Source organism: Polypterus senegalus, chromosome 14, assembly GCF_016835505.1.
Source record: "Polypterus senegalus isolate Bchr_013 chromosome 14, ASM1683550v1, whole genome shotgun sequence".
In the NCBI taxonomy this organism is placed as follows: domain Eukaryota; kingdom Metazoa; phylum Chordata; class Cladistia; order Polypteriformes; family Polypteridae; genus Polypterus; species Polypterus senegalus.
The window spans coordinates 71,558,614-71,575,627 of NC_053167.1; the positions used below are offsets into that span (position 1 = coordinate 71,558,614).

Below are 17,014 nucleotides of genomic sequence, written 5' to 3' on the forward strand. Positions count from 1 at the left end.
ACAAATAGTTTAATGATTTTAAAAAACCTGCACTGATTTTATGTTCTATGCATTTGTCCTGCCAGTTGGAAGAATTCAGGCCTATATGTTTAAGCTGATTAATTTAGTGATTGATTTTTCTTGTAAGTGTATATAATAAAATCCTAGGGCTATGTGAATATCACTCCAACTCGTAACAATAAAATGCACCACATTTGTCATTACTACAGATCACACACCATGTCTGTGGTGTGCCATCTGTTGGAATGACAAATGCAATGAATTTTATCACTGCTTGCATTACAAAAAAGGTTCTAATAAACAGAGGTCTAATTAAACAGAGAACTATGTTAATTACTTAGATTTCAACTTGTCTAAAAGATGGGTATCACAGCCAGCAGTAAATAAAACAACACGAGACCCAAATTTCTAATTGCTCAGAATATGACATAACCAATCACATAATCTGCATCCTCAATACTTGCCTTTCTAAAACATACACAATTTATTCAGAACTGGTTACATCAAGAAACACAAATTTTGAGACATTAACTTGTTATATAATTAAGAGATCACATGGTAAAGCACTGCTAAGAAAAAAGATTTCGGGAAAACAAAAAACGCACACTAACTCATAGTGGAGTGAGGTATACTGTGCTTGAACAATCTCTCCAAGAGTGCTAGCACTTTCAGAAATAAGCAAGGACTGTACTGCTGCAAAATGTAACTACACTAACTCCATCCTTGCATGTAAAATTCATGAGCCTAATCATTTCCCATTACAATTTTCTAAGGAAAGCATCGGATTCTGTTGCTATTTTGCCAGCTTTCACTTCATTCTGATGTGGTATACTCACTTTATACTGCTTTTCAACAGAATACTATGTCAGTTACACCTATCAATCCATCTAAGTTATTAAACTGCTTTATCTACTAAAGAGGCAGAATGATTGATAGTTGCCCTGGGTAAAACTTGTCATAAAACATATGGTCTGATAGACAGCCTTGTCCATTCAGCTGTTCTCTTTTCCATTCTATTAGTTAGGACAAAACAAAAAACCTCCTTCAAGTCATACAGCTCCCACAATGCACTGTGTCAAAATGTTTATGTTTCAAGGCGACTACCAAAAAAGAATGGGTCACAACCTTGGATGCTACATTCTGCGACAGCCAGTCATTTTAGATATTTGATGGGAGCAGGTTTACTTTGTGATAAAGCTTGGAAGAAATTGCTGTTCAACTAAAATCTACTGCGTTATACATGACACTTTGATGCGACTCATCCCGTAGCACCCTTCAATGGATTAATTTTGCCCCCATACGTCACTCTAACAAAACATTTTTTTTGTTTACATTTTATTGTACTTTAAGCCTGAAGGAAATTACTTTGTTTTTCGCATACTTCTTGGGGTCAGAGTGCAGGGTCAGCCATTGTACAGCGCCCCTGGAGCAACTGAAGGTTAAGGGCCTTGCTCAAGGGCCCAGCAAAGTAGGATCTCTTTTGGCAGTGACGGGGATTCGAACCGGCAACCTTCGGGATACAAGCACAGATCCTTAGCCTCAAAGCCAGCAAGCAAGTCTGTTCCAGTACCAGATCACTGCCATCACTCAAAAACAACTACAATGATTCACTGAGATGCCATATTACCTTTTATTCTACACCACCACTCTGTATCATTAACAATGAGATTTTTACCCAATACCAATAGGTAAATGATGTTATGGGAAAATAAATAATTTGCGAATTCATGTAAATTTCAAATAATGACAAACCCCAAAACTATATTTGCCAAGTGAAGAAACTGGCCATTTTTAGGTCATGTTAAGTGAGCTGCAATGTTAAAATTTTACTTAGAATTGCATTCAAGTACCATACTGTATAAAATATAGCACACAAACTACTAAAAGTAACAAAAATATGGAAGCAGAAAATAAAATTTCCAATTTCCAAAGAATACATTACTAACTTTTCACATTAAGATAACTGCCTTTCAGTTCTCAGCACATTTTTGGTTGGTGCTTAACACAATTTTATTTTTGTATAGCCCAAAAATCACACAAGTGGTGCCACAATGGGCTTCACCAGGCTCTGCCTCTTGACAGCTCTCCAGCCTTGACTCTCTAAGACAAGGAAAAACTCCCAAAAAGGAAAACCTTGGGAAAAGCAGTTCAAAGAGAGACCCCTTTCCAGATAGGTTGAACATGTAGTGGGTGTCAAAAAGAAGGTGGTCAACAAGTCTGGACAGACAATTTAGTGGTCTGGAGTTTGATCAGGCCTGGTAAAACGGTTTTTTTTTTTTTCCCAAACACCACCACATACATATCATACTGCAGTGCACTTCTATAAATGACCAAGTCATTCAACTCACAAGAAGTGATCATGTTGAGCTTCCCAAATTCTCATCCCTAGCTAATCAAGTCCATTTCAAATACACCGAAATTTTCTGAACAGCAGCACATGCAACACAGCCTTGGTTTAATTTACCATGCTCCTACCTAATGGAAAACCTTCCATTCCCATATGCAAACGAAAAATCTTCAAGGTGTATACAGTTCACATAACTGCCTAAAAAATATTATGCCATCATTCACCTAAGCCTAAACATATTCTGGGCATCTCGTGTACAATAAAAAGTAAATTCCAAAAGAACAAGCCAGACCAAAAAAGATAATACACATTAATCCAACATCACTCTTTTAGATCAGATCGGGGCACAAACTATTTTTGATTGAGTGGTATATGGGAAAATGAATTTGAACTACTGCATTCTTTTAACCATGCCAAACTGTGTTTACTGAATTTTCTTTACCAACTGAAAAATAATTATTACAGTGGAACCTCGGTTCACAAACGTCTCGGTACACGTACAACTCGGTTTACAAACAAAAAGTTTGGCAAACTTTTGCCTCGGTTCACGACCACACACTTGGTATATGAACAAGCCAGTTTCCCTTTCAGTTTGTACATGTTCAGTCTCTCCCTGTGCATTTCCTGTGCAGCAAGCAAGAGAGAGAGCGCGAGACACACACACAGGCAGGCAGCGCAAGACAGCGCGACACACACACACACACACGAACAGGCAGCGGAGATGCAGACACACAGGCAGCGCGAGAGAGAGCTGGACGCATTAAGGTAGGAAGGCAGTTAAAAGAATGCACTGGGCTTGACTTCTGTTTCCAGAGATCTGCTTGTAGCATGGATTGTTGCAATGTTATTTTTCTTGGTGGTTTATTAAATTACGGATTTTTTCAAATGTTAATTTTTTTTCCCTGTGCTTAAAACTCATTTAAAAAGTGCTTTTAGCTTGCGGTTGGTAGTGCTATAGTGCGAACTATTGCAGTGTTAGTTTTCTCTGTTGTTCAAGGTTTTCTCAGTATTATTCAACGTTTTTACATTTAGTTTACTATTACACTGTGCATTCTATGGTTTAATTAACTATATTTGTGCTTAAAAACTTCGACCACAGTTTTGGAACAAATTATGGTCGTGAACCGAGGTTCTACTGTAGTCCCAAATCAGTAAACTCAAAATTTCAGATGCTAACGGATTACTTGAGTTTATTCCGGATACTTTTAACAACTGTTTAAAGTTGCTTTGGTAACAAGATTTCTTCCAGATCTTGCAAATATGTAATATTCGATCATTTTCCTTAATAAATAAATGACCAAGTATAATATTTTTGTCTCATTTTTTTTAACTGGTTTCTCTTTATCTACTCTTAGGACTTCAGTGAAAATCTGATGATGTTTTAGGTCATATTTATGCAGAAATATAGATAATTCTAAAGGGTTCACAAACTTTCAAGCACAACTGTAAATCCTTACTTTTCTGCACTATACATTGGTATTTTACAAGGCCAGCACCAGGTTAGAAATCTGTAAAGGGCGCTTGAAATTCTAAATAGGGTGCAAGGTCATTATAGTTAATGAAAACAAAAATCAAAACTAAAGCTATTATAAAAAAAAATAAAAAATACATAAAAGAAAATAAAATTAACAAAACAGAAATGAAAAACAAACTAAACGAAACTATTAAAAGTAGCTGGAAAGACTAACGGAAATAAAATAACTTACTAAACATAACTTTAGTTTTCATTTTTGAATGAACATTCTTGCTGTTAGTTTACCCTTATAACTTTTAACTCTAAAACGTAAAGTTATCCACCACGAGCCACCTGCATATATTCATCCAGTGATCGGCGGCGGCAGGTGAAGGAGGACGGGTGTTCACATAGCATTTGCGGGAGACAGAGCAAGCGGAATACATGCGTAAAGCGTGTGAAATAGAAAGCAATTTACTGTGCCGCCTTTCCTTGAACTTGTTGTATATCAAGATGTAATTCAAACGCCCGAAATCGGAATGTGCTGATCAGAAAAATGTTTGTTTATTTCTCAGGTGCCTGCATTTTGTTGACAGTAATTCACCTACCACTTCACACAAAGTATAGCAATCATGGGAAAAAAAAAAAAAAAATCAACCTTGATATTTTGACAAATCTTCACGTTTTACACCTTCCTGAGTCCGAAAATAGTTTTTTGGAATTATATCTGTGTGTGTGTGTAAACACGATATCTCAAAAATGAAATTAGATAGATGGATGAAATTTGGCTTGCGCTTGTTACTCCAGAATTGTAGATCTGTATTAAGGTTTGGGCCAAATCCATCAACCGGAAGTGGTACTTTCCTGAACACATACTCAATTTTATTTTTTTTTAATTCATGCATCTGCAGAGTCTGATTTATTCAACTTTAATAATATATTGAACAATTATAAAAGTGATTTATTGTTGATCCTTCTTTAATGTACATAATATAATCATCATCTTGCGGTCTACTCTTCAAATATCCATTCCCATATCCGAGTACACGAGAAAGTATAGGGTGACCTCTCCCAATTTTTTAAAACGGCACTGATCAAGAGACTGACAAAGTCATCATACAAGATCTGCATATTGTTGTTGACTAATCACTTTTACTTTAAAAACATTTAACAAAAAGATACAAACCTTGTAAAATTTCCAAGTTGGCAATGTCTCTACTGAACTACATGTAGGTAGGTGAAGTGAGTCTGCCAAGTGATGAAAAGCTAAACATACTAATTTGGTTTTTGTATTTATTCTATATTAATTATGTTTTTAGTTTATATTCACAGCCCAAAATACCCGATATTGTGAAAGTAATCCAGTAGCAGAATGTTTTAAAATGTCTGTCCCCATTTTTTCAATGTTTCTCTCTCTCAAAACAGATAGTTGAAATATCATTCTTTTTGTTCTTAACATCGGCCATATCATACATATTGCATACCAGGGATTTTTCCTACCTTGTATCCAAACCTGCTAGGGTAAGCTCCAGGTTTCTGTGATCTTGCTCTGGATAAACAGGTTTAGATAATGCATAAATTGTTCTTAATCTCAGATGCTGTCTCAGTCATGTTGTGCCTGTCCATCCTCTTATTACCTGCTCTTACACTGTCCATTATGGATTTACTTATGCATACTTATTTTCTTATGCATGGGCTAGTCAAGTCTCGCTGCCCCTAACCTTCAAACTACATGCTTGTTTTTCTTTGTTTCCCTCAGTACAGCTAGGTGGGGTCTGCACACTGATTCAAGTCTAAGAGTCCTGTTCTTCGTTAGCCCCCGTAATTTTCATGGGCACACCTGTCAGAACACAGTAGAATCTCTTATATATCTCTTTTCAGGCCTGCAGATGCAAATTGTCTCTACAAATTGTTTGTGACTGAGATGGAATCAGAGATTAATATGGCTGGTAGAAAATAAAGCCCAATGTTTGAGATTTTTGAAAGTAATATTGAAGGCATTCATTATAAGCACATTGTCGGTAGGGCAGGATATGTTGTGTGCTGTAGACATTTAGAGTAAAAAACCCTCACACCTTAAAAATTCACCTAGTTTTCATGACAAATTGGCCCATTCTGGGCAATAAAAGGAAAAGAAAAAAGTGCCAACAGTCAGCGCAGATTTTTGCAGCACAAATATTTTTAGTACCTGGTTTTGATTATGCTTGTTTTTATCAGACAAAAATAAAACCAAATAGTAAAGTGTGCTGAGTTGTGTAGTAAGCTTCCACCAAAATTAAACTCTTATTATATCCAAACCAGTTTATTCTACAGTTCTGTCTCATTGTGACACAAAAACTAAATTTCATAGTAGCTCTTTAACCACACCATAATTACTAAAACAGAAACTATATATAGTATATATAATTGGGTTTATTTTAAAACCTACATATATATGTTCGGTATCATTCTTTTCAGAATCTAACGAACTTTAATGTGATGTTGTTAGATTTTCAGATTCTTATTCAGTTTTTAAATTATAAATGAAAAATTATCAAGAACTCGCATCTCGAGAAACGGGGACTTTGTGCCAAATGATTTAACCACGCCCGGAGCCAGAAATAAAACACAAGCACTAGGACAGCTGCCGTGCAGGCTTTTAAATGTTCGACGCGCTGCATGTTTAAAAGGGGTTTTGGAGGAATGACCGCATCTCCTTGGGGTACACTCAGCCCCACTCTTCACAACGCGAGTGGCAGACACGTAAAGTGGCTGGCGTGCCAAGCAAACATGGGGACCTCCTAGTATAAAAATAAAATAGAAATGTCTTGGTACATTAAAAACTAAAAATACACAATGAAGGAAAACAAAATAAACTGAATTTCCAAGTAAGGTCAGAAAAAATATAGAAATAAAAACTAATATAAAAAACAAAACTATAATAACCTTGATAGGTGATATTTTGATGGTAACTGAGCCATTTCAACGGAGGCAAACGACCACCACTTAAAAGTCTGAACTGTGAGGAAGCATCCCTATTAAAGTTTTGCATTATAATATAAAAAAATCATTAATTTAGATTTAATTTTTGCATTATTAGCTTATCCTCACAAATTGACATGGTTATATAGTTGGTTTCCTATAATCCTAACAGGTTCAAGCATCACCAGGTCCACGTTTATAAATGTTAATTTAACGTAAATGCACTTTAAATGCACAGAAAAACTGATTCAGAATTCTTTCCAATGGCCATAAACACATTTCACAAAAATTAGCAAATTGAGGCAGGTTAAACAATTTTTGCCTTAAACAATTTTTCATCAGCGCTGGGAAATACTCGTACATACTGCTGCTACCCTCTTGCAGCTGCTCCCCAGTTAAATTGTATTTTGTACTAGATTACTACTGTTTTCATTTTTGATCTCATTTCTTTTCAAGTATATACTGTACATAAATATACTATTACCTATAAACTGGGCTAAATTTGCAATATCTTTTAACATAATAACTTTTCTTACATTTATTTTTATGCGGTGGTTCTTGTGTGTACAGTATTATGCGTTATTATGCAACTGTAATTAAACATTCACACCAGTAATTTAGCTCTGCATTGAGGGGTCTCACAGACTAGCAAGAATAACTTCCCTTGACTCCAGCCATGCTATTTCTCCCATTTTGCAAATGGCTATATGAAACTGTACGCTATTAATAGTAGTTTCCAATGTGCATTGATTATAATGCAGCATTCATGAACTGAGCAATCAGATTTTCATGCAAATTTCTATTTTGGAATGAACATAGCAAGAATACGGTGGACCTTATTTCATCATCATTTAAGACCAGTAAATACTGCAAATGCAAACACTAAGTCTGATTTTTACTTGTTATGACTGTAGAACCAATACATTCAAAGGATCAAGGCGTGCTGGAAATATTCATGGTTTTTATTAGCCAGGTGTAACCGGCAGGAATGCTGGGCGGTATACCAGTTCATACTAAAAACTGTTTATTTTTGTTTTGATATGGATTTTTCTTATACTGGAACACCGGTTTAAATATGCTGAACAACGTTCGGAACGTGGCGCAGCGGGAAACTGTTTAAGGGGGGAACTTTTTCCACTGCTGCACCAACACACACATGTAGTTAATGGAGGTAGCCGTGAAAATGGACAGAGAACATTCCTAAACAAAAGCTGTAGCAGACGATAAAGTTGAACATGATGACACTGAAGAACTTTTGACGAAAAAAGGTGCCGTGTCTGTTGTCTGGAGATACTTTGGTTTTAAAAGTTCGGATGTGGACCATTATGTTCAAATGTGTGAATACTGTTTCTATACTACTGGATAATACTGCAAGCCAAGTGTACTTGTTTTATCTTATTTTTTTTCGATACTGTGTAATGTACCTGGTTACTGTGTAATAGTGTGACGATGCTGGTCCCCTACAGACTCCTATTTCCCACATGGGATTCTGTTGAACCAACACCATTGATAGTTATGACCCAGGTGAGCGGAGAAACCTCATTGAAGCCAGGGGATGGTGGAAAGTGCTCAAGTGCTTTTGTTAAAAACAATCAAAAGTAAAACCTAAAAAGTGTCCATTGTGCAGTGTTCAGAAAAACAGTACCCACATAAATAGCAAATCCATAAACCCAGTGAAACATGGGGATAAAATCCATTAAAATGCAGTCTCTCTCCTCGCCCGATCGCAGCACAACCCCTTCTGTCTCCATGGCTCAACCTTCACTGGCATTGCTGGCGGAGCCTTTGCAGTACGAATTGCTTTCTTCCAGCCCATCTTGGCTGCCGCCACACTGCGCAGCCAGACCTTCTGAGGTCGGCACACCTCCCGTCTTCCATCGCGCTCACTCAGTTGCTCTTTAGATCCATTGGGAGGTCTTACATTTCGCTCGCCCCACTCTACGCGCTTAGTTAGTGGGGTGAACCAGCCCCTAGATTGCCTCAGCCTGCACTCCCTCACGGAGCCCCAGCTCGTGCTGCCTTTACCTTTCTCGTGTCTGGATTGTCTCCCATGAATGCCTTTTCCCTTCTTTAACCTTGTGTTCCATCTTTTCTTTTTTTCCTTCCCCCTATCCTGCCAGCCCATAAATATGAGAAGCAATTGAGAACGGTCAGGTGCAACTCGCCCCAATCACCTCAACAACTCCCCGCGGTCTTACAATCGCACCCACGGAGACGGAAATGTCAAAATGGATTTAAAAACGGACTTTTTTTTTTTTTTTAAGCCTAGGACCCACTATACCACAAATAGATTATAAATGCAAGTTTCAGTTTATGTATATAGCTTAGCTTGAAGCAAGGTCCATATTAATGCAATTTGCCTTAATGACGGTTCAGTTGGTAAAGATGTCATCACCAAGTTGCACTTGTTTTATTTTGATGAATACTATGTAATGTACCTGGGCTTTAAGTCTTGAATAGTATTATTATTGGAAGTTGCACTTTTATTATTATTTATTAGTTTAAATATTATGCAGTTTAATGATGGAATAGTTGATTAAAAAGTCACATTAACATGTCAGTGGACAAAGATTGTTAACATTAACAGAAAGTGTAGTTGGTTTACAGAAAATATTTACTATTTATTCCTTTTCTAAGACATGTTCAGTGTAATACAACTTTTGACAAGCACCTCTGGATATTTTACCATGTCTAAATGCCTCTTTGGATGGTTGAAAATATGTTGTCAAAATTTCTGTTTAAGTTGTTTGCAAAATGTGTTCAATAAAAGGTTCTATATTTTGACTGCAACTGTCATGCAAAGTGATTCCTTCTCTTCATTAGTGCACCCTTCTTGAAAACTATCACTTTATGAGCATATGCAAACCTGTATTAATACTTGTGTGCACATTAAAAATTTTTTTGTACAATTCTCTTGACAGTGGAATAGGTTATTCTTAGCCAGTTTACTGCAGTAATTGCAGTGGAAAATGTGGTTAACTTATGCATGGGAAAAAAATACCACTGAATACCGGGAAACCGGCACGGTAGAAATTTGGTCATAGCGCCCAGCACTATCAAGCAGCACATGTGGCAAGACTGAGAAGCCGACACTGTACAAGAAAGTACCAGAGCTGTAGCCAGTTAAATGAAGATCTGCTTTATCTGAGCCTTAAAACAAATAGTTGAGTCCAGAAACCACTGTTAAACTCTCCTTGCCAATAACATGTACCAGCCAAAAAGGGAAGGGGATGTCAATGCCATTTATAATTCCTTTATTCGATTTCAGTTTTGCTGTGGGATACGGATGTCACAATACCAACATTTTTGGAATCAATACCACAGCAAAAAATAAAACCAACAGCTTTTTATTAAAAGTATTTTCACTAGTCAAGTGTACAATACTGTACCAATATTTATTTGGACCCACGTACCAGTACCGAAACAATACTGAAGCAAATAACAGACAACACCCCCACAAGCCCATCTAATAATCCATCCACTAACCCCACTCGACACTTGCGAGTCTACTCAATGCAGAGCACAAATGTGCGGCACACCTGTTGTGCTCCAAAATCTCACACCTCCCTACTTTGCTACAATCTGAATTGTCCAATGTGTCAAAATGTTCTATCCGCTGAGTCCGTAGCACGGCAAAGACAAGGGGAACATATTGGTGATCTATCTACCACACAGTCTACAATACATCGAAAGGGAAGAGTTGGTTTAGGGAATTGTGGCATGTAGTCTACAACATCACTGCCTTGCTACAAGCAGTAACTTCCCTTTGAATTGTATAGCGGAGACTCTTAAACTTTTTAAACTGACAAGAGATAGAGAGAGATAAGATAGATATAAAAAGTACTCCATTAATCCAAAACTGTGTACTGTGACCAAGGTCGCAGGGCAGCTGGTGCCTATTTCAATATGTACAGAGTGTAAGGCAGGAACAACCCCTAAATAAGGGGTCAGTTTATTGCTGGGTGAAAAAACACACGTATACCTCAGGGGCCAATTTAACATCTCCAATCCAACTAGCCTACATGTTAACCCACAAGAGTATTCCCCTACTTCCCACCTTTTGCTCCACACATTTTAAAATTTACAAATTAAATTCAGACAAAGTGCACATTGCAGAGTTTACGTATTTTCATACATACATAACAGGCACACCATGTACAAACAACACTTTATCTACATGCCCGCCCAGGCACCGTAATGTTTGGGACATAGCAATGGTATGTACATTAAAAGCAGTCTTGTACAGTTGGATCTAGGTCTGGTGACTGGTTTAGACATTCAAATATTTTTCCATTTTTTAGCTTTAAAGTTAGGAGGCATTTACTAGAAACTGAGCAAATTAAGAGGTTTCTATACACCTCTGAATTCATTATGCAAATGCTGTCAGCAGTGGCATCATGAATGGAGAAGTATGCCAGTACGTGTGACAGTCAAACATAACCAAGCCATAACACCATCCACCACCATGTTTAACAGATCAAGTGTTCTGCTTTGGATTTTGGACAGTTCCTTTTTGTCCCCACACTTTGTAGTTGCCATCACTCTGTCACAGGTTCATCGTTGTCTCATCTGTCCACAAGACCTTTTTCCAGCATTCTGCAGGCTCTTTTAAATACTCTTGCAAACTGTAATCCAGCCATCCTGTTTGTATGGCTAACTAGTGTTTTGAATCTTACAGTGTGATCTCTGCATTTGTGTTCATTAGTTCTTCTGCAGATAGTATTCTCCAACTCTCTCTCACAAACACTTGCCTCCTGAAGACAGTTTTCTGTTAGACAGGTGTTTGGGCATTTTTTTTTTAACAATAATGAGGATACTTCTGTCATCAACAGTGGAGTTCTATTTTGACCAAATAGTCCCTTTGCAATTACGGAGTTCACCAGTGTGTTTTGTTCTTAAAATTCCACACTGTTGATTTAGGTAATCCTAAACTTTTACCAAGGTCTCAAAATAGTTTTATTCTTGTTTTTCAGCTTCTTAATGGAATCTTTGACTTGCATTGGCACAGCTCTTGTCCTCATGTTCAACAAAGTCAACTACAGACTCCGATGACAGTCTGTAGGGAGAAGCCAGCCTAGGTAACTTTAGCCTGTACTAACGAAGCAATGAAACACACCAGAGTAATAATAAAAAAAAACACCCGAGATGCCAATTTTCCCCAAACATTATGGGGCCCTGAAATGGAGGACCACATACAAATATAATTTCATTTCTACATGGTGTGACCAAAATGTATGCAAATACCATTAAAGTCTGCAATGTGTACTTTAATAATCAAGTCTGAATTGTAAGATTCGTAATTTTAAACTGTGGAGCAGCGAGGTAAATCAAGGAAAACGAGTCTTAGAATGTGTTTGTATACATACACACACACCCAACCCACCAAATTAACTTGCCACTTTGCAGAACCCTGAAAATAATCAACCTTGTCCTGCACAAGTTATTTAATTCTGACATTTCACTCTAGCGCCACAGTCTCTTTACCTCACAAGCTCGTCTGTCAGTTCCTCCGATTTATCAATTTCTTACATGCATCTTTGCTGTCAGACTTCTCAGACTGACCGCTCAATAGGTTGAGAGATGAAATTCACATACTGTCGCAATAAAAAGTATGACAAACAGCAGACGACATGTCAAATGTCATAGAAGTCACACTTGGTTGAACTTTGTAATTTTACTACACAATCTGGTGACCCATCACTGCTCTGGTGCGTCAAGAGGTGGAGTTGAGGGTTTGTTCCCTGCAGAGTGCACAGCTCATTTAAGAACGGAAAAGAGCAGAGCCGAGCAAAAGGTCGTTCAAAACTGTTTTTTTCTGGTACTGAAATTCCCAAACTGCTGGTACCATACCATCCCAGAAACTGGGGTTTTCTGTACTTTCTCCAGAGGCAGTATACGGTGCAACCCCCAGAAAACATTTTAAAAATATTTGATCTCTCTTGCATTGTGTGTACCTTCAATGACTTTCCTCTGTATCCTAATGTGTCTGAACCTCTCATGATTGGCGCCCCCCTCTCTCAATCACATTCCCATAATGCCTGCTTCTAAGACTAATTACCTACTCACATTCTGTCAGCTTTTATACTATGTTTGTCCTAGTTTAGATGATAATAAACACAAGTCTGGCTTCAAAACCAAGACAACTGTTATGGCAATAGCTGCCCGCATTCCAGCAAATGGTTTTTAGACTTAACATTTCCCAAACTACTGTTTCAAAGACCTGGTACATATTCTAGTTCCATTACTTCCTAATTCCAAAATACACATAGAAAAATGCAAAAAAAAGACAAAACATGGGCAAGTATAAAGCTAAGAATGAAATCAATTCAACCTCACATAATAAAACTGTGTACCTGTGTGGAATCGAGAGACCACCATCAACGGCACCTTTCAGGGCACCAAACACCTTGTTGCCAGTTGTGGTCCTTGCCAGTCCAGCATCTAGGTAGCAGGTAAAAGCTCCAGGTTTGCCATCAATGCTCTCAACATTATATTCATCACCTGTCACCTCAACCTGGCCTTCATAGACTGTGTCCAAGCCAAACTTGTTCAGCAGCTGTAAGCAAAATCAATTTTCAGCAAGGTACCACCCAACAGTTGATTTTTTTTTTTTTTTTAACCCACAACTTCATCACAACAAAAAAATAAAGTAAAATCATTTTTACAAAGTAATCAGAAATCAAACAGGAAAAGCTAAACTGCCTATCAGCATTTGTTTAATATACAATAAATAAAAAGTACACATTTAGTCAAAGTTTTACCATAAACAACTGAAACACAGGACTAAATTACCTTATCTGATAAAGGCAAAAAACTACTGCTTTCAGTCCCGTCTTGAAACAAGGCAACATCATATGCAGATGAAGGACCAACTCCAATTTGCTCAGATCAAGAAAAGTCATCATAAAGCAGTAGCAAAAATACAAATATTATGCACAAAAGTTTCATGTTTTGTAAGCAAAATGACTGCTAATGAACAGTCATTTTGCAAACACCTGTTATTGGGAGACAGGTACCTATAATTTAATATTGCACGTTACATATCAATTGCTACAATTACTGTCTTTCCTTACATGGTAAAGACAAAATGAATCCTTCCAAGGGCTTCATATTTGGATGCAATGCTTCCCTTATGATTCTTTTTTTTTTTTTTTACCCAATTCTGACAACCATTGACATCAAAACATTTCACCCCAAACTTATGTTGTATTTATTGACCATCTTAACCCAAACTCAAAAATATTGCAATTTGACCCAAAGCATTGACAAGGTTAACATTACTTCAGAATGTCTGCAGTGAAATAACACAAAGAATGTGTGATGCAAACGTTTAATGTCTTCCAGTAACACCAAAGTATCTACCCAAAGGTGTCATCATATTATCATCATCATCATCTTACCATATTTTGGAGAGCACATAAAACAAATGGTTCCTGGGACAACAACATTATGACAGTTAAACTCCATTTGGAAGGAGTGTTTAGATTCATAACTGCAAAGACAAACACGATATAACTCAAACTTAAAAAGAGAGCTTACCCTGCGGGCCATTAGCAGACCGGTGCAATAAGCAGCAGCATAGTTGGTCAACCCAACAGAGATTCCATACTTGGGTAGTTCATGGGAGTAGGCTGCGCAGACAATCATATCACCTTCAATTTTAGCATAGGCAATCTGAAACAACAGAGGAGGCACTTCAACAATAAACACCTGCACATCACTGCAATGGTGAGCTACCCACACTCAAGACTCACCTGACAGATGATATCCCTGTTGGTAAATCGCACAATCATCCTGTATTTTGGAGTATTGTATTTGTTTTTATCCTGAACGACTAGGCGCTTCCGGGCAAAGTAGTCAGTTTTGCCCTCTGAAAGAAAATAACCGTTAAAGATGCACTTATTAACGTCACACACTCGGTTATGACAGCTACAAAAACGTTTGAAAATATTTAGAATAAAAGCCAAGGAATACCTCTCCTCCTCCTGAACTTGACTTGGTACCTCTTAAAATAGGATTTGTTCTTCACAACTTTGACAAAACCCTGTGCAGACAAGGCAAAAAAAAAAAAAAAGTTTACGAGTGCAAAATCGGGAACGGAGCAAAGCCAAGCGCAGAGCGCACGGACACGGGGTGTTAAGTACGTATAAAATCTGAAAGTAACAGCATTGAGGAAAGGCGGCCTCGTTCGAAAAATTGGCGTACACATTAAATATGGCTACATGGGCCAAACAAATAGACCCTATTCCCACATATAACAAAACGGATAGTAAAAACGCAATAGACCATTAATGTGTTTGCCCCGTTATCGAGTAAAGGATGAACATGCAGGCAGCCATTAGGCCACGTTGGAAAGGACCTATCCGAAGGGACAACCCTCTGCAATCAAACTCCATCCACATAATTGTCAACCCAAATTTCCGCAGGAAATCACAACATCGCCTTATTGAATGTGTTCAACACAGTTAAATATATGTATTACACCAATTTACTGACCATTTCTCAGCCTTGTCGCCCTCCGTTTGCCGAGAGACAGGAGTCGCAAGACTGGGTTTGAACACCGCAGGCCTTAGAAAAAGAAAGATCTCTGTGCGCATGTTCCGTACATAAGGAAGCGGCGCAGAGGCAAGCGAGCGTAACTTTTCTTGCGCCATCTACAGATAGGAGGCCTCATTGGCAGTCTCCGTTGACGACAGCACAACTGCAAGGAGATTAGGGGAGGGGTGGGCAATCGTAGACTTGACCAAATTTTCAAAGGCTTTTTTTCATTGTAGCAAATTCTTCATTTTTATATCCTTCTTTATTTTTTTCAGTGAAAATAAACAAAAATCTGACAAAGGCAAGAAACTACTGCTTTCATTCCCGTCTTGAAACAAGGCAACATCATATTCAGATGAAGGACCAACTCCTGTTTGCTCAGTTCAAGAGAAGTCATCATAAAGCAGCAGTAAAAATAAAAACATTATGCACAAAAGTTTCATGTTTTGTAAGCAAAATGACTGCTAACAACAGGCATTTTGCAAACACCTGTTATTGGGAGACAGGTAACTGTAATTTAATATTGCACTTTAAACATCAATTGCTACTATTACTGTCTTTCCTAACATGGTAAAGACAAAATGAAGACAAAACTAATGGAGAGTGATTGGAACACTCTCATTTCCTAAATTATTTTTTTTCTTTCTACCTACAAGTAAAAATAACCCTAGTTTAGACTATTAGTCTTGCCTGTTGAATAATTATTTACCAGCTAACATTCTTCTGGATAATAACAAATACATAAATAAATATGTGTAAAAATGCTGATGAGAAACTGAGGAAAAATGAAGCATAAAATGCAAAACTTTAAGAAATTTCTGCATACTAAAATGTGTAACATAGAAATAACCATGTTAGTAAATTTCAAAGACAATTAAAAGTCATATTATTATTATTATTATTAATTTCAGATACAATACAGAGCTAGAATGACCTGTCTTATTAAATAAACAAAAAAACAATCAGTTAACAAAGACATAGGTTAATAGATTTACATGGTCATTATTGGTAAAGTCTTACCTTCATGTTCTAATCAGCATGCAACATGTCTGCATCCTTCTGTGCCATGATTAGTAAGGAAGACGTACTTGGACCTTACCTCAAAAAATTGTGTATTTCAAGTACTGGGTGTAATTAAAGCCACCATAATATATATAATATATATATATTATATACATATACATATAATATCCATCCATCCATTCCGCTGTATCCTAACGCAGGGTCATGGGGGTCTGCTGGAGCCAATCCCAGCCAACACAGGGCGCAAGGCAGGAACAAATCCTTGTCAGGACTCCAGCCCACCACAGGACACACACACACACACACTAGAGACAATTTAGAATCACCAATGCACTTAACCTGCATGTCTTTGGACTGTGGGAGGAAACCGGAGCACCCGGAGGAAACCCACGCAGACACAGGGAGAACATGCAAACTCCACACAGGGAGGGCCCAGGAAGGAAACCCGGGTCTCCTTACTGCGAGGCAGCAGCGCTACCACTATGCCACCATGCCACCCTATATGTAATATATATATATATATATATATATATATATATATATATATATATATACTGTATAGATAGATAGATAGATAGATAGATAGATAGATAGATAGATAGAATTTTTCAGTCCAACAACATAGCTGTTCCAGTAGTTGGGGTTTAAAATTCCATGCCTCAACCACAACACCAGACCTCCTAAGTGGTGGG

At 37.6% G+C, this 17,014-nt stretch overlaps 1 protein-coding gene and 2 non-coding genes across 3 annotated transcripts in view; all 3 read right to left on the minus strand.

The window, feature by feature from the left end:
- The window catches only part of rpl5a (ribosomal protein L5a), a 25,318-nt gene extending 9,952 nt beyond the window's left edge, over positions 1-15,366 (minus strand). Inside the window, exons 1-5 of the mRNA XM_039734682.1 lie at positions 15,258-15,366; positions 14,736-14,805; positions 14,516-14,631; positions 14,301-14,435; positions 13,115-13,317 (exon numbers count right to left, since the gene is read on the minus strand). Of these exons, the coding sequence (XP_039590616.1) occupies positions 13,115-13,317; positions 14,301-14,435; positions 14,516-14,631; positions 14,736-14,805; positions 15,258-15,260 (527 nt within the window). The 5' untranslated portion in view covers positions 15,261-15,366. The remainder of the gene's footprint in view (positions 1-13,114; positions 13,318-14,300; positions 14,436-14,515; positions 14,632-14,735; positions 14,806-15,257) is intronic.
- LOC120515303 lies at positions 13,578-13,671 on the minus strand. The gene has a single exon (XR_005630632.1). It is a non-coding gene; the product is annotated as a small nucleolar RNA SNORD21 (small nucleolar RNA).
- A 244-nt stretch (positions 15,367-15,610) lies between the features above and the next one.
- On the minus strand, positions 15,611-15,704 carry LOC120515304. The gene has a single exon (XR_005630633.1). It is a non-coding gene; the product is annotated as a small nucleolar RNA SNORD21 (small nucleolar RNA).
- Positions 15,705-17,014: the final 1,310 nt, after the last annotated feature.